The 23,844-nt window shown below is 37.5% G+C and overlaps 1 protein-coding gene across 4 annotated transcripts in view; it reads right to left on the bottom strand.

Moving 5' to 3' along the window:
* The window catches only part of CRY1 (cryptochrome circadian regulator 1), a 93,656-nt gene that overhangs the window by 14,091 nt on the left and 55,721 nt on the right, over positions 1-23,844 (bottom strand). For 3 of the 4 annotated variants that reach the window (XM_060305636.2, XM_030856162.3, XM_030856163.3), the window contains exon 2: positions 20,093-20,201. In XM_060305636.2, coding sequence (XP_060161619.1) covers positions 20,093-20,201 — 109 coding nt within the window. Of the gene's footprint in view, positions 1-20,031; positions 20,202-23,844 lie in introns of all 4 variants that reach the window. The other variant, XM_030856164.3, reaches the window with a different exon arrangement.

The following is a 23,844-nucleotide window of genomic DNA, read 5'->3' as shown; positions in this document are numbered from 1 at the left end:
GCTATTATACATAGAATGGATAAACAACAAGGTCCTACTGTATAGCACAGAGAACTATATTCAATATCCTATGATAAGCCATAATGGAAAATAATATATAAAAAGAATGTATATATGTATAACTGAATCTCTTTGCTGTAAAGCAGAAATTAACACAATATTGTAAATCAACTATACTTCAATTTAAATATATATATATATATAGACCACATTACTAGTAAAGTTGAATTGGAGTAAACATGTTATGTTTAAGGACAGATAAGCTTGCTAATTTTTTACCCCTGAATTAAACAGATTTAGCTACCCAATGATAAGCAGCACCTTCCTTGCAGTGTGGGCTGCCCCTACAAAATTTATTACATGGAAGAAGGGACTAGGATAAGTGCTCTCTGCAACTGAATAGGCAAAAAGGTATGATATGAGTGATACTCACCTAACTCCTTCTATTAACTCACCAGTGAGATCATTCACTTCTTCCCTGGGGATAAATTAGTGAACATCTCTCCAGAAAAAAAATGAAAAGCTAGGGAAGAGAAGGTTCCCCAAACATTAAAAGTATTCAGGGCAGAGTCAAGATGGCAGTGTGGAAAGACGAGGAGTTAGCATCTCCCCACACCTAGGGTGCCTGACGGCCGCTGGTGGTGGACTCTGATGCCAAAGGAGACAGGAGGAACCTGAAAGTGAACCAGTAGGACATAGGGGGACTGAGGAGGGAGGAGAAGTGGAGGTCAGACAGGATCAGGGCCCCTGAGGCCAGGGAGATCAGGAGAGGCAGGAAGGAGGAGTGGGGGAGGAGCAGAGGGCGATAGCCCTGCCCCTCGGGCCAGGGAACCTGCTGAGCTCCCAGGTCAATCCTCTGCCTTCCAAAGCCCCCTCCAGACAGCATGGGTCCTTGGAGTAGCAGGAGGGAGGCCAGAGCGATCAGGAGAGGCAGGCGGGAGGGGCCATCTGGGAGGAGCGGGAGAGAAGCGGAGGGTGATTGCTCCGCCCACTCAGGCCCCGGGAGCCTGCTGAGCTCCCAGGCCAGTCCCCTGCCCTCCAAAGCCCCTTCCAGGCTGCACAGGTCCTTGGGGGCATAGGAGGGAGGCCGGGGAGATCAGGAGAGGCAGGCGGCAGGGGCCCTCCCAGACAAGAGGAGCAGGACAGGAGAGGAGGGCATTTGCCCCACCCACTCGAGCCCAGGAAGCCTGCTGGGCTCCCAGGTGAGGTCCCCTGACCTCTGAGACCAGGGGTTGGGGGCATGCCTGGGCCCCTTCTGTTCCTTGAGCCTAAGCTCCACCCCCCACGGCCTTTTCCAGCCCTGTGGGTCCTGTGCATTGGCCTGGCCCACCATCCAAACCTCACCCTTGCTTAGGCCCCACCCTCCAGAGCCAAGGCCTCTCCTGGCACCCCCACTATTTTTGTTCTTTTCCCTCCTCCTCTTTTTTACTACTGTGGTACTGATGTACCTTCTCGTTGTTGATTCATCTATATTTTTACTTTTATATTCTTCCTAAAATATCTCTTAGTTTCCTAGTCTAATTTTATTTTTTACTTTGTTATTTTTTATCTTTTTATTTTTTTTGCTGCCCCAGGAGGTTTGCAGGATCTTGGTTCATGAGCCTGGGGACAGGCTGAAGCTCCTGTGGTGGGAACTCCGAGTCCGAACCACTGGACTAACAGAGAATCTCAGACCCCAGGGAATATTCATCCGAGTGAGGAGGTCTCATGGAGTTCCTCATCTCAGCACCAAGACCCAGCTCTACCCAATAGCCTACAAACTCCAGTGTTGGAAGCCTCAGGCCAAACAACCAGTAAGAAAGGAACACAATCCCACTCATAAAAAAAAAAAAAAAATGAGATGGCAAAAAAATATGTCACAGATTAAGGATCAAGGTAAAAACCTACAAGATCAAATAAATGAAGAGGAAATAGGCAATCTACCTGAAAAAGAATTCAGAGTAATGATAGTAAAGATGATCCAGAATCTCGGAAATAGAAAGGAGGTACAGATTGAGAAAATACAAGAAATGTTTAACAAAGATCTAAAAGACCAAACAAACAGATGAACAACACAATAACTGAAATGAAAAATACACTAGAAGGAATCAATAGCAGAATAACTGAGGCAGAAGAACGAATAAGTATGCTGGAAGACAAAAGGGTGGAAATAACTGCTGAGGAGCAGAATAAAGAAAAAAGAATGTAAAGAATTGAAGACAATCTCAGAGGCCTCTGGGACAACACTAAATGAACCAATATTTGGATCATAGGGGTCCCAGAAGTAGAAGAGAAAAAGAAAGGCTCTGAGAAAATATCTGAAGAGATTATAGTTGAAAACTTCCCTAACATGGGAAAGGCAATAGTCACCCAAGCCCAGGAAGCACAGAGAGTCCCATACAGGATAAACTGTAGGAAAAACACACCGAGACACATATTAATCAAACTAACAAAAATTAAATTCAAAGAAAAAATATTAAAAGCAGCAAGGGAAAAACAAAAACTAACATACAAAGGAATCCCCATAAGGTTATCAGCTGATTTTTCAGCAGAAACTCTACAGGCCAGAAAGGAGTGGCAGGATATACTTAAAGTGATGAAAGAGAAAAACCTACAACCAAGATTACTCTACCCGGCAAGGCTCTCATTCAGATTCGATGGAGAAGTCACAAGCTTTTCAGACAAGCAAAAGCTAAGAGAATTCAGCACCACCAAACCAGCTTTACAACAAATGCTAAAGAAATTTCTCTAGGTGGGAAACACAAGAGAAGAAAAAGACCCACAAAAACAAACCCAAAACAATTAAGAAAATGGTAATAGGAACATACATATCGATCATAACCTTGAACGTAAATGTACTAAATGCCCCAACCAAAAGACAGAGACTGGCTGAATAGATACAAAAACAAGACCCATATACGTGCTGTCTAAAAGAGGCCCACTTCAGACCTAGGGACACATACAGGCTGAAAGTGAAGGGATGGAGAAAGATATTCCATGCAAATGGAAATCAAGAAAGCTGGGTAGCAATACTCATATCAGATAAAATAGAGACTGTTACAAGAGGAAAGGAGGGACACTACATAATGATCAAAGGATCAATCCAAGAAGAAGATATAACAATTATAAATGTTTATGCTCCAACACAGGAGCACCTCAATAAATAAGGCAAATGCTAACAACCCTGAAAGGAGAATTCGACAGTAACACAATAATAGCAGGGGACTTTAACACCCCACTTACACCAATGGACAGATAATCCAAACAGAAAATAAATAACGAAACACAAGCTTTAAATGATACAATAGACCAGATATATCTAACTGATATTTATAGAACACTCCACCCAAAAGTGGCAGGATATACTTTCTTCTCAAGTGCATATGGAACTTCTCCAGAATAGACCACATCTTGGGTCACAAATTAAGCCTTGGAAAATTTAGGAAGACTGAAATCATATCATACACCTTTTCTGACCACAACGCTATGAGATTGGAAATCAATTACAGGAAAAAAACCACAAATACATGGAAGCTAAACAGTGCACTACTAAATAACCAAGAGATCATTGAAGAAATCAAAGAAGAAATTAAAAAAATACATAGAAACAAATGACAACAAAAACACGAGGACCCGAAACCTATGGGATGCAGCAAAAGCAGTCCTAAGAGGGAAGTTTATAGCAATACAATCTCACCTCAAGAAACAAACATCTCAAATAAACAATCTAACCCTACACTTAAAACAACTAGATAAAGAAGAACAAAGAAAACCCAAAGTCAGTAGAAGGAAAGAAGTCATAATGATCAGAGCAGAAAAAAATGAAATAGAAACAAAACAATAGCAAAGATCAATAAAACTAGAAGCTGGTTCTTTGAGAAGATAAACAAAATTGATAAACCCGTAGCCAGACTCATCAAGGAAGAAAGGGAGAGGATGTAAATCAATAAAATTAGAAATGAAAAAGGAGGGGCTTCCCTGGTTGCACAATGGTTAAGAATCCACCTGCCAATGCAGGGGACACAGGTTTGAGTTCTGGTCTGGGAAAATCCCACATGCCGCAGAGCAACTAAGCCTGTGCACCACAACTACTGAGCCTGCACTCTAGAGCCCGGGCTCCATGACAAGAGAAGCCACCGCAATGAGAAGCTCGTGCACCACAACAAAGAGCAGCACCCATTCGCCACAACTAGAGGAAGCCCGCGCACAGCAACAAAGACCCAACAGAGCCAAAGGTAATAAATAAATAAAATAAATAAATTTTTAAAAAAAGAAATGAAAAAGGAGAAATCACAACTGACACTGCAGAAATACAAAGGATTATAAGAGACTCTGCAACAACTATATGCCAATAAAATGGACAACCACGAAGAAATGGACAAATTCTTGGAAAGGTACAATTTTCCAAGACTGAACCAGGAAGAATTAGAAAATATAAACAGACCGATCACAAGTAATGAAATTGAAACCATAATTAAAAATCTTCCAACAAACAAAAGTCCAGGACCAGATGGCTTCACAGGCGAATTCTATCAAACATTTAGAGAAAAGCTAACACCAATCCTTCTCAAACTCTTCCAAAAAATTTCAGAGGGAGAAACACTCCCAAATTAATTATACGAAGCCACCATCATCCTGATACCAAAACCAGAAAAAGGTATCACAAAAAAAGAAAATTATAGAGTAATATCACTGATGAACATAGATGCAAAAATCCTCAACAAAATACCAGCAAACTGAATCCAATCATACATTAAAAGGATGATACACCATGATCAAGTGGGATTTATCCCAGGGATGCAAGGATTCTTCAATATACACAAATCAGTCAATGTGATACACCACATTAACAAATTAAGGAATAAAAACCATATGGTCATCTCAATAGATGCAGAAAAAGCTTTCGACAAAATTCAACACCCATTTATGATAAAAACTCTCCAGAAAATGGGCATAGAGGGAACCTACCTCAACATAGTAAAGGCCATACATGACAAACCCACAGTAAGCATCATATTCAATGGTGAAAAACTGAAAGCATTTCCACTAAGATCAGGAACAAGACAAGGATGTCTACTCCCATTACTCTTATTCAACATAGTTTTGGAAGTCCTAGCCACAGCAATCCGAGAAGAAAAAGAAATAAAAGGAATACAAATTAGAAAAGAAGAAGTAAAACTGCCACTGTTTGCCAATGACATGATACTATACCTAGAAAATGCTAAAGATGCCACCAGAAAACTACTAGAACTAATCAGTGAATTTGGTAAGGTTGCAGGATACAAAATTAATGCACAGAAATCTCTGGCATTCCTATACACCAACAATGAAAAATCAGAAAGAGAAATTAAGGAAACACTCTCATTTACCACTGCAACAAAAAGAATAAAATACCTAGGAATGAACCTGCCTGAGGAGGCAAAAGACTTGTACTCAGAAAACTATAAAACACTGATGAAAGAAATAAAAGATAACATGAACAGATGGAGAAATATACCATGTTCTTGGATTGGAAGAATCAATACTGTGAAAATGACTATACTACCCAAAGCAATCTACAGATTCAATGCAATCCCTATCAAACTACCAATGGCATTCTTCACAGAATCAGAACAAAAAATCTTACAATTCGTATGGAAACACAAAAGACCTCGAATAGCCAAAGCAACCTTGAGAAAGAAAAACGGAGTTGGAGGAATCAGGCTCCCTGACTTCAAACTACACCACAAAGCTACAGTACTCAAGACAGTATGGTACTGGCACAAAAACAGAAATATAGATCAATGGTACAAGACAGAATGCCCAGAGATAAACCCACGCACATATGGACACCTAATTTATGACAAAGAGAAAAGACAGCCTCTTCAATAAGTGGTGCTGGGAAAACTGGATAGCTACATGTAAAAGAATGAAATTAGAACACTCCCTAACACTATACACAAAAATAAACTCCAAATGGATTAAAGACTTAAATGTAAGACCAGACACTATAAAACTCTTGGAGGAAAACATAGGAAAAACACTCTTTGACATAAGCCACTGCAAGATCTTTGACCTACCTCCTAGAGTAAAGGAAATAAAAACAAAAATAAACAAATGGAACTTAATTAAACTTAAAAGCTTTTGCAAGCAAAGGAAAAATAAACAAGACAAAAAGACAACCCTCAGTATGTGAGAAAATATTTGCAAGTGAAACAACAGACAAAGGATTAATCTCCAAAATATACAAACAGCTCATGGAGCTCAATATCAAAAAAACATACAATCCAGTTAAAAAATGGGCAGAAGACCTAAACAGACATTTCATCAAGGAAGACATACAGATGGCCAAGAGGCACATGAAAAGATGCCCAACATCACTAATTATTAGAGAAATGCAAATCAAAACTACAATGAGGTATCACCTCATGCCAGTCAGAATGGCCATTATCAAAAAATCTAGAAACAATAAATGCTGGAAAGGGTGTGGTGAAAAGGGAACCCTCCCACACTGTTGGTGGGAATGTAAACTGATACAACCACTATGGAAAACAGTACAGAGGTTCCTTAAAAAACTAAAAATAGAACTACCATATGACCCAGCAATCCCACTACTGGGCATATACCCTGAGAAAACCATAATTCAAAAAGAGACATGTACCACAATGTTTATTGCAGCACTATTTACAATAGCCAGGACATGGAACCAACCTAAATGTCCATCGACAAATGAATGGATAAAGAAGATATGGCACATATATACAATGGAATATTACTCGGCCATAAAAAGAAATGAAATTGAGTCATTTGTAGTGAGGTGGATAGACTTAGAGACTGTCATGCAGCGTGAAGTCAGAAAAACAAATACTGTATGCTAACACATATATATGGAATCTAAAAAAAAAAAAAAGTGGTACTGATGAACCTAGTTGCAGGGCAGGAATAAAGAGGTAGACACAGAAAATGGACTTGAGGACATGGGGTGGGAGGGCAAAGCTGGGGTGAAGTGAGAGTACCATTGACATATATATACTACCAAATGTAAAATAGTTGGCTGGTGGGAAGCAGCAGCATAGCACAGGGAGATCGGCTCAGTGCTTTGCAATGACCTAGAGAGGTGGGATAGGGAGGATGGGAAGGAGGCTCAAGAGGGAGGGGATATGGGGACATGTGTATGCATATGGCTGATTCACTTTTTCATGCAACAGAAACACAGTATTGTGAAGCAATTCTACTCCTCCCTCCTGGAACTTACTGAGGAACTTACAGAGGTAAATAAATAATTAAATATATAATAACTATTAGAAAAAAAATAGGATGCTATGATAGAGGATATGGGGGTGAGGGAGAGCTGGTAAGTTAATTATCTACTCTTAATTACACTGGCTAGACTTTTCAGTAGGTGGTGAAAGTGAATATCCTTGCTTTGCTCCCTATCTTAGGTGTAAAGCATTCAATGTTTCACAATTAAGTATGATGTTAGCTATGCTTTTTGTGGACAATCCTTACCAAATTGATATTTATCAATTTTCTATTCCTAGTTTGCATATAGTTTGCATAAAGTTTTTAAAAATTATAAATGGGTGTTGACTTCTGTCAAATGATTTTTCTTCATCTACTGAGACAATCATAATACCCTGTCCTTTACTCCATTAATAGGCTTGTTAATTTTATAATGTTGAACCAACTTTGTATTCTTGAAATAAACCCCACTGATCATGATGTAGTATTATTTTAAAATATTGCTAAATTCTATTTGTTGATATATTAAGGATATCTGAGTGTGTGTTATGGGGGACACTTGGCTATACTTTTTTTTTCTTTCTTAAAAGTTCATCAGGTTTTGGTATGAGTTATGCTGGCCTCATAAACAAGTTCAGTGTGCCCAATATTATCCTCTGTTTTCTGAAAGAGTGTCATAAGACTGGTATTATTTCTTTCTTAAATATGTGGTAGAATTCACAAGTAAAGCCACCTGGGAACTGCAGTTTTACTTATTGGAAGGTTTTTATAATTACAAATGCAATTTCTTTAAGAGAGGGCTATTCAATTTTTCTTTCTCTTTCTTCTGAGAATTTTAGTAAGTTGCACTTTTCAAGAATATTTTTCATTTCATCTTAGTTGTACAATATATTGGTATTATGATGTTTACAATATCCTTTATTATGTTTTTAAAGTGTAGAGACTCTCTCGTGATGTCCCCTTTTTTATTCTTGATTAAGGTAATTTGTGTTTTCTCCCTTTTTGGCCCTGATCAGTATTGCTAGGAGTTTATCAATTTTATTAATCTTTTCAAAAGAAAACTGAACTCTGAATCAATCAGAGTTCAGTCAGTAGACAGAAACCACATTAGTAATTTGAACAGGGAAAATTTAACCTGAAGAATTGTCAGCAAGTAAAAGAAGAGTTAAGGCTATATACTGTCCAATATGGTAGATAACCACTTGCCACTGAAGTGGGTTCTGAGCACTTGAAATGTGGCTAGTTGGAATGGAGATGTGTTATAAGCATAAAATATGCAGTGGATTTTAAAGACTTCATATAAAAAAAGGTTAAAATAGTTTGTTTTGTAATGATTTTATACTGAAAAGATAATATTTTAGACATACAGTGTTAAATAAATCTAAAAAATTAACTTCACATTTTCCTTTTTTAAAGGTGGCTATTAGAAAATTTTAAATTACACATGTAGCTTCTGTTGGATAGTATTGTTCTAAGGTGTCCAAAAGCAGCTACCACCTCTAAATGGAGGGAAAATAATTAAGCAATGAATTAAGAAAGTTCCCTTTCTTCCCTGCTGCAGAGATTCACACCTCATTGTATGGGGTGTGCTGACTCAAGAACAACCTTCCCTGTAGCGAAGAAACCTGCCAGAGGGCTAGGGCCAGAGCTGGTTCCTAGGAACAGCCCAGTTGGTGGCTGAGAAACTTCCTGCAGGGTATGGGCTGACTGGAGCTGATCTGTAGAATCAGTCCACTACATGGCAGAGAAATATGCCAGAGGGTGTGAATGAGCTGGAGCTTGTCCAGGAGGGCTACTGAGGTGAGGGCTACTGAGGTAAGTGCTACTGGTCCTCCCACATGCTCATTTGCTGGCTAAGGTGCTAGGAAAAAAAGTATAAAGATACCAAAAAGAAAGCCCCTTCTCTCCTGCTGTGACCTTACAAAGAACCAACAGCAATTTCTACTGACAAAACCTAAAATCAAGCCAGCCAGCAAAGGAAGAAAGTTTACAGCATCCAGCTTCAGTATCACAAAGCAGGGCAAAGAAGGGTGGATTTGGAGCCGAGAGACAAGAAATTGTTCATTCCATGTTTATTTTCTCTATTGTTTGTCTGCTTTCAGTTTCATTGATTTCCATTCCTCTCCTTATTATCTCCTTTCTTCTACTATTGGTTTAATTTGTTCTTTCTCTATTTTTTAAGGTAGAAACTTAGTTCTTTGATTCTTTTCTAATAGAGTATTGAAAGCTATTAATTTTCCTCTAAGCACTACTATAGCTGAATCTCATAAATTTTGATATACCGTATTCAAATACGGTATGTTTGATATACCATATTTCCATTATCATTCAGTTACAAAGATTTGCTATTCTCTTGCTATTCATTTTATTTTAAATTTTACTTATTTTTTATATACTGCAATTTTATTTCAATCGCACAAATGAAGTTAGCCTATAGGAAATTTAAATGAAACAGTATGGTAAAAATAGCAGAGAACCAAAAACTCTAATAAGGAACTACACCTAAAGCATGAGAATTCAACATTCATTACTGTTTCATCTTCAGTGTTGATTGACACCTGATGCCTGCAAATTTTGAAACAAACTTTGAGATCATGATGAAGAGATTTCAGCTATTCTGATTTCTTCTATTCTGAAGAGATTTCAGCACCAGCACTAAGATTTGTACATTCAGTTGGTTTGCAATTCACTTGTTAGCCATTTACATAGTGTATAGTACAGATTTGTCACATGTCAGATCACAGTGTTGAAGGAAAGAAGCACCTTCCTGTAATTAGAAAGGATCCCCTAAACTGCACTCAGCTTAAGACATGCAATGTACATGAGCACAAAAACCATAATATTGTGGCTCCAATGAACATAGTTTTGATAAGGAAAATAACCTAAGCTTCTGTTTCCCATTTTAATTACTGAAATCTCTAACAATGATAAAACTGTCACATAGGACAGTAAATGTATACAGTAATTCAATCAAACTTCTTGGAAAGAACACATTTTTGCTATTCATTTTAATTTAATTCTGTTGAAGTCAGAGAATATTATTCTGTAAGATTTCAGTCTTGAAATCTGTTGATAACTGTTTTGCGACTGAACATATGGTCTATCTTGGTAAATGTTTCATATGCACAAGAAAATAATGTGCATCCTCTAGTTCTTGGGTGTAGTGTTCTACAAATATCAGTTACATCAAATTGATTTCATAGTGTTATTCATATCATCCATATCTTTATTAGTTTTTGTATAATCAATAAATGAGATGTAAAAATCACCAACTATGATTATGAATTTATCTATTTCTCCTTTTAGTTTTATCAGTTTGAGATTCATGTGTTTTTATGCTATTAGTAGATAATACATATTCATGATGGTTATACTTTTTCTTTTAATACATTTCTTTCCTTCTTTCTTTTTGGCTGCATTGGGTCTTCGTTGCTGTGTGCATGCTTTCTCTAGTTGTGGAAAGCCAGGGCTACTCTTCGTTGTGGTGTCCAGGCTTCTCATTGTGGTGGCTTCTCTTGTGGAACATGGGCTCTAGGCACGTGGGCTTCAGTAGTCGTGGCATGTGGGCTCAGTAGTTGTGGCTCACGGGCTCTAGAGTGCAGGCTCAGTAGTTGTGGTGCATGGGCTTAGCTGCTCCACAGCATGTGGGCTCTTCCCGGACCAGGGAAGGAACCCGTGTCCCCTGCCTTGCCAGGCGGATTCTTAACTACTACGCCACCAGGGAAGTCCAGGTTATATATTTTTGATGTGAGACTTTACTCTTCATCTGTGGTAATTTTGTCTTGAATTCTACTTCTTTATCTTACTTCTTACAAAGTACATCTTTCTCAGTCTCTTTTATTTCAAACTATGTTTCTTCATATTTAAAGTGTCTCTTCTAATCAGCATATAGTTTGTTCTTGCTTGTCTTTTTATGTAGTCTGATAAACTGTCTTTTAAATGGAGAGTTTAAAAAAGACCACTTACATTTAATATAATTATTGATATAGTTGTGTTTAATTTTATCATGTTGGTAAGTTCTCCGTTTGCCCATCTCTTCTTTTACTCCTCTGTGCCCCCTACCTGCCTTCATTTGAATGAGTAATATTTTTAGTATTCCATTTAAAATTCCTCTATTAACTTTTTAGAAATAGCTCTTTGGGTTATTTTAGATCACAATATGTATTGTTATCACAGTCTACCTTCAAATAATATATTACACTTGAATAATGTAAGAATTTACACATACTTCTATTTACCTTCTTCCTACCTTGTGTGATCTTGTTACAGATTTTATTTCTATATATGTTTCAAGCCCCACTATATTCATATTATTCCCTACAATTTATCAATATTAGCTGGTTTTAACCTGTCAATGGTCTTTTTAAAGGAAAATAGGATATATTAATATACATAACTAAAAAAAAAGTGGTCTTTTATATTTACCCATATTTTTAGTGCTCTTCTTCTTTGAAGATTCTGTCTTTAGCCTAGAATTATTTTCTTTTACCTAGCAGAACTTCCTTTAATATTTCTTTTAAAAATAAATAAATTTATTTATTTATTTATTTTTGGCTGTGTTGGGTCTTCATTGCTGCACACGGGCTTTCTCTAGTTGTGGCAAAGGGGGGCTACTTTTTGTTGCAGTGTGTGGGCTTCTTATTGCAGTGGCTTCTCTTGTTGGTGGAGCACAGGCTCTAGGTGCACGGGTTTCAGTAATTGTGGCGCATGGACTTCAGTAGTTGTGGCACATGGGCTCTGTAGTTGTGGCTCACAGGCTCTAGAGCGCAGGCTCAGTCATTGTGGCACAAGGGGTTAGTTGCTCCGAGTCATGCGGGATCTTCCCAGACCAAGGATTGAACCCATGTCCCCTGCACTGGCAGGCAGATTCTTAACCACTGTGCCACCAGGGAAGTCCCCTTTTAATATTTCTTATAGTATAGATCTGATGGAAATAAATTCTCTCTGCATTTGTCTGACTGAAAATGCCTTCATTGTGCCTTCTCTTTTAAAAAAATGAATATTTTTACTATTTCTAGCTTTTTAAAAATGCCATTCCATTGTCTTCTGGACTTTTCTTTTTAATAAGAAACCATTGAACACTCTTACTGTGGTTCCCTGAATATGTCCTTTCTCTTCTGGCTGCTTATAAATTTTTCTATCTTTGGTTTTCAGTTAATTGATTATGATGTGGTAAGATGTGGTTTCCTTTATGTTTATGCTGTTTGGGGTTTGTTGAGCTTCTTGGCACTGTAGGTTGATATCGTCCATCAATTTTGGAAACTCAATTATCTCTTCAAATATTTTTTTTCTGTCCCAATCTCTCTCTCCCTCTTTTTTATAGGTCTACAATTATGGATATGTTAGGCCATTTACTATTTTTCCACAAGTCTCAGACACTCTATTCCCTTTTTAAAAAAATCTTCTTCCTCTTTGTGCTTCAGCTGGGATACTGTCTTCAACTTCACTGATCTTTTGTTCTGCTCTGTTCAATCTGGATAAACCCAATTAATGAATTTTCATTTTTGATATTGCATGTTTCAGTTCTAGGAGTTTCATTTGGTTCTTTTTAATACTTTCCATTTTTGTACTAAAATTACCATCTCTTTACATAGTTTTTCACCTGTTGACTAGATCCTCTACTATCTACAGCATAATTATTGTAAAGTCCTTTCTTTATTCTAATCCCAACATCTGCATCAACTGTGGGACTGGTTCTACTGACAGTTTTTCTTTTACTTGATTGCAAGTTACATATTCCTGCTTCTTCATGTGTCTCATAATTTGTGATCATACAACAGACAATGTTATAAAAGACTAAAACGCAATAAACAACATTTATCTCTAGAAAAGTGCATCGTCTTTGCTCTGATAGAAGTTGAATTGCTGGAGTCAGTAATTGAGCTGGGTCTGGGCTTTGTTGCTGCTGTAATTAAATTTCATTCACCACTGGCTTCAAATATTTTGAGGGCAGGATTCAGATTTTTCTTCAACAGGGCTTGAAATGTGAGTATTAACAAGACTCCAGATGTCTCTCTCGGCTTTACAGCACAGTCACTAGCTTTACAAACTATAGGACATCTCTCTCTGCTTTGCTGTCTACCCAACAGCTTTATGGTTGCTAAGGACTTCTCTGTTTTCTAGCCCTGTCCCCTAATTTTCTACACCTCTGGAGGCATCTTTCTACCCTGATGTCCTGTCTCCAGCTTCAGTGAACTGCTACTTTGCACTAAGTGAATGCCCAGTGCACTTCAATGAGGGATTCCTCTCTTCTGCCTCGCTCCAGCCTTTGGCACACTGCCACTGGTACTCCATGAAGGCACTGTAAGAAAGAACTGGAGAGTGGGTGTAAACTTACTCTGTGACTAGGGCTTCCTGAAATTCTAATCTGCCATGTCAGCCCACATATGACCACAAAAAGCTTGGTAAAATTTCAACTGGTTTCTCTTCACTCTCAACTATGGTAGAATCCCTTCTCTTCCTGCTGTGATTTCAGGGATGTAGCCATGGGTCTCTTCTTTCCCATGAAAGTCTCATCCCTTTATGCAATTTGGTTTATTTAGGTTTGTGTCATCAACTCTCTAATAGGTTAAAAACAAACAAAAAACCTATGATATTGTGGCATATTTACTTCCTTCACATTGTTAAGACAGGAATGTTGGTCTACTGCAACTTTCTACATCTTAACCAGAGGTGGAAGTCCCTATCTACTCTTTAGCCCCGGTTTTATTTTAAGCAACACGCGGTTAACCTTTGAATTTCAATAGTAAATATAACAATAAGTTTGCATGTAGTACTAAAATATATTCATGTGAAATGAGTGAATATTCACTTTGCAATTTTAGGCACTAAGATTCATATCTGTTTTTGTGTATCACAATTATTTGTTTAACCATTCAGAAGGCATAATATGAACCACTAAATGGATGTGCAGTTCTTACATCCATAATGTAAGAGTAATACTGTGAGTAATTACTCACAGTATTACTGTGAGTAATACTGTGAAAATAATTAAGAAACATAAAATTTTTAGAAAACAAAGTTATAAATAACAAACTTCCTGGGAGAAAGCATTTAAAGTAGTATAATTACATTTAAAAATGTTATCTCACAAAATAACCCAAACATAAAGGTAAAGCTCTAAAAATTTCCACGCATCCATCCATTACTCCTTCCTTTACTCCATAAATCTAGTCTCAGGGTTTTAAACACAATTTACATGTTTAAGGTTCCTAAATTTAGTACAGACTTCTCCCCTGAGCTCTGGACTTGAATCCCACTCAGCAAATACATTCAGAGGTCTAAAAGGCATCTCAAACTTAAAATGTTAAAAAAGGTGAACTCCTGATTTTTCCCTAAACTTGTTCCTCCTATATAGTCTTCCTCATCTCACTAAATGGCAACCCACTGTGTCATTTGCCCAGGCTAAAAACCTAGCAGTCATCCTTGACTCTCAAATACCACATATAAACAAACCCTATAGTCCTATTTAAAAAATATACCCAAATCCTACCACTTCTCAACACCCCTACTGCTACTCTAGTCCTAGTCACCATCATCTTGTTTCCAAATAACTGTCATGGTCTCCTAATTGATCTTTCTGCTTAAGTCTTTACAGCATTTCCATTCTCCAATATCTATTCTCTATAGTCAGAGTGATTCTTTTAAATGTAAGTGAAATCATGTCACTCCCCTACTCAGAAATGTCCCATGGCATCCCATTTCACTCAGATTAAAAGCCAAAGTCCTTAACATTGTAAAGCCCTGTGATCTGGCTCCTGCAACCTCTCTGACCTTATGTCTTATTTTCACTCACTGTGCTCTGGCTAGAGCACACTGGCCTCCTTCTTTGCTGTTCCTAAATAAGTCATGGCACACTTCCACATCAGGGCCTTTGTAACTGCTGTTCCCTCTGCCTGTGACACTCTTTCCCCAAACTGCAGTAGCTTAGCAGCTTAAAGCAACTGATTAATTCTCCAAGTCTGTCAGTTAACTAGATGGTTCTTCTGTTGGTCTCACCTGGGCTCACTCACAAGCTTGCAGTCGGCTGGCAGCTTGGCTGCTGCCAGAGCATCTAAATGACCTCTCTCACACATTTCAGACCTTGGTGCTGGCTGTTGGTTGGCCCACTCTCTCTAAACGTGGTCTCCCATAATTTGACATTCTAGCCCAGTCCTTACATGGTACAAGGAGCATTCCAAGTGGGCAAAGGTAGAAGCTGCAAGGTCGCTTGAGGCCTAGGATTTGAAACTTGGTATCTCCTTTGGCACTCGGTATCTCCTTTGGCACTTAGTGAAAACAAGATATAAGGCCAACCCAGATTTAAGGGAGTGAGAAAATAAACTCTACCTTTTGATGAACAAGCTGCAAAATTTTGTGGATTCAATATATCACACCCCAGGTATCTGCATGGCTCAATCTCTTCATATATTTGCTCAAAGGCTACCTTATCAGTGAGGCCTTCCATGATTCCATATAAAGTAACTATCCTTCCCTCACCTTGGGACTTTCTATCCCACATTTTATTTTAGTACCTATCACCACCTGACATTACATATTTACTTATTATTGGCCTGCTTCCCAATATAGTGTAAGCTCAGTGAAGGTAGGAACTTTTTCTGTTTGGTTCACCAGTATACCCCCAGCACCTTGAACACTGCCATGTACATAGCAGGCACTCAATCAATATCTGTTGAATGAATTATCTTATTCAAATGAGCATGTACCATGAAATAATAAAGCAAGAATCCAAAATGACTCAAAAAGCATAATATAAATTTATGCATGTGAAACGTTAGTGGCTTTATATGTCCTTCTTTGATTTATTCTGTGATTTTGAACAAAACATTTTATTATGCTTCAGTGTGTCCATCTATAAAGACTTTAGACACATGTCTCTGTCTCTTGGATATAATGGGAATGTTTTAAACCAATACTTTAAACTCTTCATAAAAAGTTTCTGCAGGCCCTAGAATATGCGTGGTCTTGGTAGCTTATCACTCTGGCACCAAATGTAGAAGATATAAGATTTAACTGCATAATAACAATAATTTATATAAGATACCTATGATTAATACTGTCATTCAAGTTTTGCCTAGGCTAGTGTCTGCTAAGTTTATCATTTATTCAGTAGAACATGAAAAGAAAAAAAAAAAAGCCATGTTGTCAGCTTATATTAAGTTAGAATTTAACTGAGAAAAATTCTAAGTAGAAAACACGTAAGAAAAAACAAGTTTATCCAACATAGATGTGTGTAAAAATGTGTTTATAAAAATGCTCTGGCCCCATTCCTAAATCTACTTAGTATAAACAGAATTAAATGAGTGAATGCTATAGAAAGAAGGTGCACACTAGAGGAGACGTCAGTACTGAAATCACTATTTCCACCCCAGTAAACTAAAGGTACTGTTATCAGGTCTAAACCAGTTTTACCTCCAATGTGGGAAGCTGGATTATTTACCTATTAAAGTTCTCACTATCTGCTGTACTAGAATAATAAAACCAGAGACAGTAATGTAAATGAGTCAGCTAGTTACTGACAAAAGAATCTTCCTCCTCAGAGAAGCTGGGGGTGTAAGGGTTAGGGATGAGAAGGAGACCTGCTTTTTATCGTACATACTCTTGGGCTCTTTTTTGGAAACACATGCATATAGTACCTCTAAACAAAAAGTAAAAATAAAAATATCAATACAATAAAAAGAGGAATTAACTCCCTCTATGGTTCAGACATATTAAATAAATCTGAAAGTTTTCATAAATGACATTTTATATAGACTACTGTATCAGAATACAATAATAAGCACTCTAGGTATATTAAAGTATATTCACGTATCTGTATTTTATGGCCCTTGCATAAACCATTGCCTCTCTGCCAAAGTAACAAGACAGGACATCATCTATATACAGAAGATAGTTTGATCCAATAATATGTTACTTCAGGCAGAAGAAAGCTCAAAATAAAGAACACAAAAGACTTGCGGAGTTAAACCATTTTTTTAAAAGCAGGTAAATGTTTTGTTATTTTAAAGGTACTTAAAATCCTCTTAAGATTCATTTTACTTATAACACATGGATTTAGATAGGGTTGAGCAGTTATTCACATATACTTTTATACTTGTGAGATGCTGATAAACTATCACCATTGTTTTTGATATCCTTTCTTCTCAGAGCTCTTCCATGTACCTTGGTTAAATTCTGACTCTAAGTAGCTACAGTAGTAAGAAAACTTTTTTTTTTTTTTTTGCGGTACGCGGGCCTCTCACTGTTGTGGCCTCTCCCGTTGCAGAGCACAGGCTCCAGACGTGCAGGCTCAGAGGCCATGGCTCACGGGCCCAGCCATTCTGCAGCATGTGGGATCTTCCTGGACCGGGGCATGAACCCGTGTCCCCTGCATCGGCAGGCAGACTCTCAACCACTGTGCCACCAGGGAAGCCCGAAAACTTTTATAAAATAAATTTTCACTAGCTACAACTAGTGAAAATTTTGTATTAGAGTTGTATTAGAGTTGTATTAGCCAAACTCTAAACATTAAAAGGTTCTTTCACACTGCTGAAAAAAAGGCTAGGTAGTGTTGGTTTGATTCCCAGCACTGTGGATATTTCATTCAGGAAAAGGAACTGTTTTCTTGTGCATTAGAAGTAGAAAAAATGCTATTATAAAAATTTGATGAATCAAACAGCTGCAAGAGAAAAACAGATATACATTAGGAATACTAATGGTAGTAAATAGGAAGGGATAGATTAACAAAGCCAGAAAACTCAGTTTCTGGTCTGAACACTTCCATGAGCTAGTTTTATGACCTAGGTTAGCTCATTTAATCTCTCTAGGACTAATTTTTTCATTTGGAAAAAAGAGGGGGAAATAAGATTAGGAGATTTTTAAGATTCTACCAAGTTAAAAACATTACAGTTTTGTAGCATGTCAATTGTTACAGCCCTTTGACTCAGAAAGTCTTACAAGAATTGTCCCACAAATGTACTGGCACATGTGAGCAAAGATTTCTCTTTTGTGAACAAGGATGTTCACTGACAGCATTACTTGTATTAGCAAAAGGCCTGTGGAAAAATAACTAAATGTTCAATAGAAAGCTAGTGAAATAAATTATACCCTCAAAAAATTAAAAATAGAACACAGATAATATGGTAATATGATCCAGCAATTCCACTCCTAGGTATTTATCTGAAGAAAACAAAAACACTATATCAAAAAGATATATGTACCCCAATGTTCATATCAGCATTATTTACAATATCCAATATATGGAAGCAACCTAAGTGCCCTCCAACAGATGACTGGATAAAGATGTACACACACACACACACACACACACACACACACACACACATACACACAAACTGAAAGATTACTCAGCCATAAAAAAGAATGAAATCTTGCCATTTGTGACAATGTGGATGGACCTGGAGGGCATTATGATAAGTGAAAATAAGTCAGACAGAGAAAGACAAATACTGTATGTTTTCACTTATATGTGGAATCTAAAAAACAAGCAAACAAATATAACAAAACAGACATAGGCTCACCAGATACAAAGAACAAATTAGTGGGGACTTCCCTGGTGGCGCAGTGGTTAAGAATCCACCTGCCAGTGCAGGGGACACTGGTTCGATCCCTGGTCCGGGAAGATCCCACATGCTGTGGAGCAATTAAGCCCGTGTGCCACAACTACTGAGCATGCACTCTAGAGCCCGTGCTCTGCAACAAGAGAAGCCACCACAATGAGCAGCCTGTACACTGCAACGAAGAGTAGCCCCCACTCACTGCAACTAGAGAAAGCCCGGGCGTAGCAACAAAAACCCAAAGCAGCCAAATAAATAAATAAATTTTAAAAAACCAAAAAGGAACAAATTAGTGGATACCAGAGGGGAGTGGGGTAGGGGTAGGGGTGAAACCGGTGAAGGGGATTAAGAGGTATAAGCTACCAGTTATAAAATACATAAGTCACAGGGATATAATATACAGCTCAGGGAATATAGTCAATATTTTATAATAACTTTGCATGGTGTGTAATCTATAAAAATATTGCATTACTATGTTGTACACCTGAAACTAATGATATTGTAAGTTAACTATACTTTAATTTAAAAAAAAAATTAACAGCATATCTATACAATGCAGTACTATGAAGCCATTTAAAAGACTGAGAAAGTGGGGCTTCCCTGGTGGCACAGTGGTTGAGAGTCTGCCTGCCAATGCGGGGGACACGGGTTCGAGCCCTGGTCTGGGAAGATCCCACATGCCGCGGAGCAACTAGGCCCGTGAGCCACATCTACTGAGTGTGCGCGTCTGGAGCCTGTGCTCCGCAACGAGAGGCCGCGGCAGTGAGAGGCCCGTGCACCTCGATGAAGAGTGGCCCCCGCTCGCCGCAACTGGAGAAAGCCCTCGCACAGAAACGAAGACCCAACACAGCCAAACATAAATAAATAAATTAAAAAAAAAAAAAAGAAGACTGAGAAGGTAACATGGAACAATCTCCAAAATATAAATATATGGTTATGTGAATAAAGCATGGCGTAGAATGGTATAACATAGCGTGTTCTCACCTTGGTTTTAAAAAGGGGGGATGGTTAACATTCACACAAACACAAATATGTGTATATAAACACATACACATATGCATTCTTATTTGTGCAAAGAATACTTCTAATGAATACACAAACTGGTAGTAGTTGTTGCTTCTGAGAGGGGAACTGTCAGTTTAAGGTAGAAGAAAGAAACTTTTCATTGTAAATCATTTTTTTCACTGTCTGATTTTACACTGTGTAACATTTTTATTAAATAGAGAAAATATCCACAATATTTCATTTATAAGCACTTATATTTCCCATACTTTACCCCAAATACGTGTCTTCTCTGACAAAAGATTATTTTTTTATGCAAAGATTTTTCCAATAACCTTGAAAAGCCTGGGAAACACATCTGCTGGTTGTCCACGAATCACAAACAGACGAGAGTTTAATTTTCGCAGATTGGCATCAAGGTCTTCAAGACACTGAAGCAAAAATCTAGAGAGAGGAAAATATTATTTAAATTCTTCAAAATATATATTTAGAAGATATAAAGTAATGTAAAATCATGTTATTCTAAAATTTGAAATGCCACCCCATCACCTTTTTTACCTCTTATCATCTTATTATTTCCAGCTTATATAGAAATTACTGTTTCCAGAAATCATATAATTTTTTTTAATTACAGCACAAATTTCTCAGTATTTTTTAATAAAGTTCCTAAATTAAATTGCTAACTTTCATTAAATACGGGTGACTGTTAGCAAAGTTTAATTTGTAAACATAAAAATCATATAAAGGGACTTCCCTGGTAGAGCAGTGGTTGAGAGTCCGCCTGCCGATGCAGGGGACACGGGTTCGTGCCCCGGTCTGGGAAGATCCCACATGCCGCGGAGCAGCTGGACCCGTGAGCCATGGCCGCTGAGCCTGCGTGTCCGGAGCCTGTGCTCCGCAACGGGAGAGGCCACAGCAGTGAGAAGCCCACGTACCACCAAAAAAAAAAAAAAAAAAAAAATCATATAAAGAAAGTAGGGACTTCCCTGGTGGTCCAGTAGTTAAGAATCCGCCTTCCAACACAGGGGATGCAGGCTCGATCCCTGGTCGGGGAACTAAGATCCCACATGCTGCGCGGCAACTAAGCCTGCACACTTCAACTACTGAGCCTGTGTGCCACAACTAGAAAGCCTGCGTGCCACAACTACAGAGCCCAAGCACCCTGGAGCTCATGCACTGCAACTGCAGAGCCCACGTGCTCTGGAGCCAGAGCGCCACAACTAGAGAGAAGCCCGTGTGCCACAACTATGACCCACCACAGCCAAAAATAAATAAATATTTAAAAAACGAAATAAAGTAATTAAATGAACTTATCTCATTGTTGAAACTTGGTGAAATAAATTCAAGTTCATATAGGAAAGCCACCTTGTAAAATCTAGAACATTTTCTACTGGAAAAAAAGGTAACATCCTATTTAATCACTCTGAGCAATCGTAATTATCTATGTACGAGAGAGAAAGTATAATGCCCATTTTCAAATTTCTAATATAATTAAAGAAAAAGAATTTGATAATAAATAGACGTTAAATTATGTGGCATTAACTCTCTGAGTGTAGAGAATGCCAGACTAATTTTTTCAAAAAAGGTTTCATGATGCAGGTGGAGCTATAGATCTTTTTTCAATGAAATAATTATCAGTAAGTCTTATGCATAATAGATATCTGGGGAAATTCTGGGGCAGAGGCAGAAGACTGCTTACTTTGCATCTTCCATTGGGAAGAAATGGAGTAGCCCACAAGAGCAAATCCAAAAGAGATATCAGATACCTGGAAGGTTCAACCTCATTGTTTGCCTCATGTTAATTTTCTCTAATATTTCATCTAGATTCTGTTCCTCTCAGCTGGATATATCTTATTTCCTCTCTACTCTGTTTCTTCTTTGTTTTTCATCTTAAATATCTATCTGCCTTTTCTACAGGCCATGTGCTCTTTCAGAATAATGATTGTGTCTTACTTATGAGAAGGAGTGGTTAAAATGAATGGAAAGGCATATTTCAGAACTGCATTGTTCAATATGGTAGCCACTAGGCACATGTAGCCATTTAAATTAATTAAAATTAAAAATTCAGTTCCTCAGTCACACTTGCCACATTTCAAGGCCTCTCAAGAGCTACATGTGTGCCTAGTAGCTACCATGTTGGACAGCACAGGTGAAGAACACTTCCATCATTGCAGAAAGTTCTACTGGACAGCATTTTTCTAGAAGATTATTCAGAATAGATCATTTTGTTGTCTTTGCCCATTCTGATCCCATAATTTCACCAAGAAAGTCTTGTTAATTTTCTACAACTGTAGTTATTAGTGACATCAGTATACCTAGTCAAGTTTGATATTCCTTTCCCTTTAGGAATCATCATCTCTACGGGCCTGGGAAGTCACAGTGCTATACTCACGAGGATGTTAAAGACATCCCACCATTTCACCTTAGGAAGTCTCACAGTTGTCCGTAAACAAATATATACTCACATTTATATTTCACCACATCCCCTTTCTGTCTTGGTTTGGAGTTACCCCCCAATACCCAATCCCCATCCCAACCCACCACTGCCAATGTGTAAATACTTTAGGGAGAATGTTGTTGTTGTTTGTTGTTAGAGCAATATAAAAGTATCTAAGTTTTGTAGAATTATCTGTAACTATAAATAACTTATCATGTTTGGTGATAAATGTTTATTGGGAAGCATCTAGTTTTCTGTATTTGCTTGGCAAAAGAAATTTTAGAGCCTGTAGTATTCAGATCAAAAATTAAGAAGTTGAATGAACTAGCAATTTTTAAGTTTTCTTAAATTTAAACAGTACAAAACTAAAATGTCCTGGGAGGATAATCCAAGGCAGAGATAATCCTCAAATCTCTTTTGTAGTATTAGTTTCAGTATCTTCTCTACCAGAGCTGGTAGTAAGTAGCAAGAGTTCACCATATTCTACTTTTTTGGTAGAAAAGTTTTTATGTAGTACAAGCAGGTCAATGATAGACAACAGATGGGAAAAGAAAAAAAAAGGATCTGATTCATTTATAAAATGAACAAGTAAGCCTGAATTAGTTAATAATTAGCCCTTTATTTTTCCCTTTCTTGTTCACAAGCTGAATAAGCGTTCTTAATGCTTTTCAATAAATACTCTATGAACCAAACAAACATTGTACAGAATGACGTGGGCTGAAGCAATGGAAAAAGTTTTGCAACCATAAAGTTAATTTTGTTTTGGCACTTCATAAAACAAAGGAACAGAAGCTGTATTGCGGTATGATGTTTTTCTCCCATAGATGTTATTGATGGTGTTTTTCTTCCATGGATGTTATTGTTTATATCACTATAATTTCACATAAAGATTGCAGAGATACAGTGGACTCAAATAGGTATTTCAGAAAAGACTTGTGAAGAAGAGAAAAAGAGCAGGATGGAGGAGAACATATCAGTGATGCTGTCCTTGTTATAAGGCTTTTTGCACTATGACTTTTAAAACTGTTGCATATATTATTTTGATAAAATAAAATTTACTTTGCATATATCTACTTGTTAACTGGAAGGATACTCACCAAGCTATTAATAATAGCTACCCTTGGGGAGAGGGAGTTTGGGGTGGGGGTAAAGAAGAGAGAAACATACACTTTTTTTAAATGTCATAAGAGTTATAAAATTGACAATTAGCATATTCATTCAAAGTAGAACAAAACAGAAATATTATATTTACTGTAAACCTGGTTTAACACATAGTGAACATATTTTCAAAGCAACAGACATACTTCTATGGCATCAATTTTCATGGTTTCATACTATTCCATTCCATAGATGTCCCATAATTTAACAATTGATAGCAACAAGTTACTATCCCTCAATCAATCCTGAAAAGTTCTAATTTCCTCATCTGTTAAATTGGAATAGTAACAGGGCCCATATCATACTATTGTTGTGAGAATTAAATAACATAAGTGAAGCTCTTAGAACAGTGCCTGACCCATAGTAAGCATGATTATATAACTGCTATTTATTTATTTTTTTACTCTCCTCCTTCCTATCACTTCTATTCTTGCTACAATAATTCTATCCCTTGTTATCTCTTGCCAGTATTATTTGCTGCAATGCCTTAAA

Source organism: Globicephala melas, chromosome 10, assembly GCF_963455315.2.
Source record: "Globicephala melas chromosome 10, mGloMel1.2, whole genome shotgun sequence".
In the NCBI taxonomy this organism is placed as follows: domain Eukaryota; kingdom Metazoa; phylum Chordata; class Mammalia; order Artiodactyla; family Delphinidae; genus Globicephala; species Globicephala melas.
The sequence above is the reverse complement of the archived record's forward strand: the minus strand, read 5'-3'. Positions and strand labels throughout refer to the sequence as shown.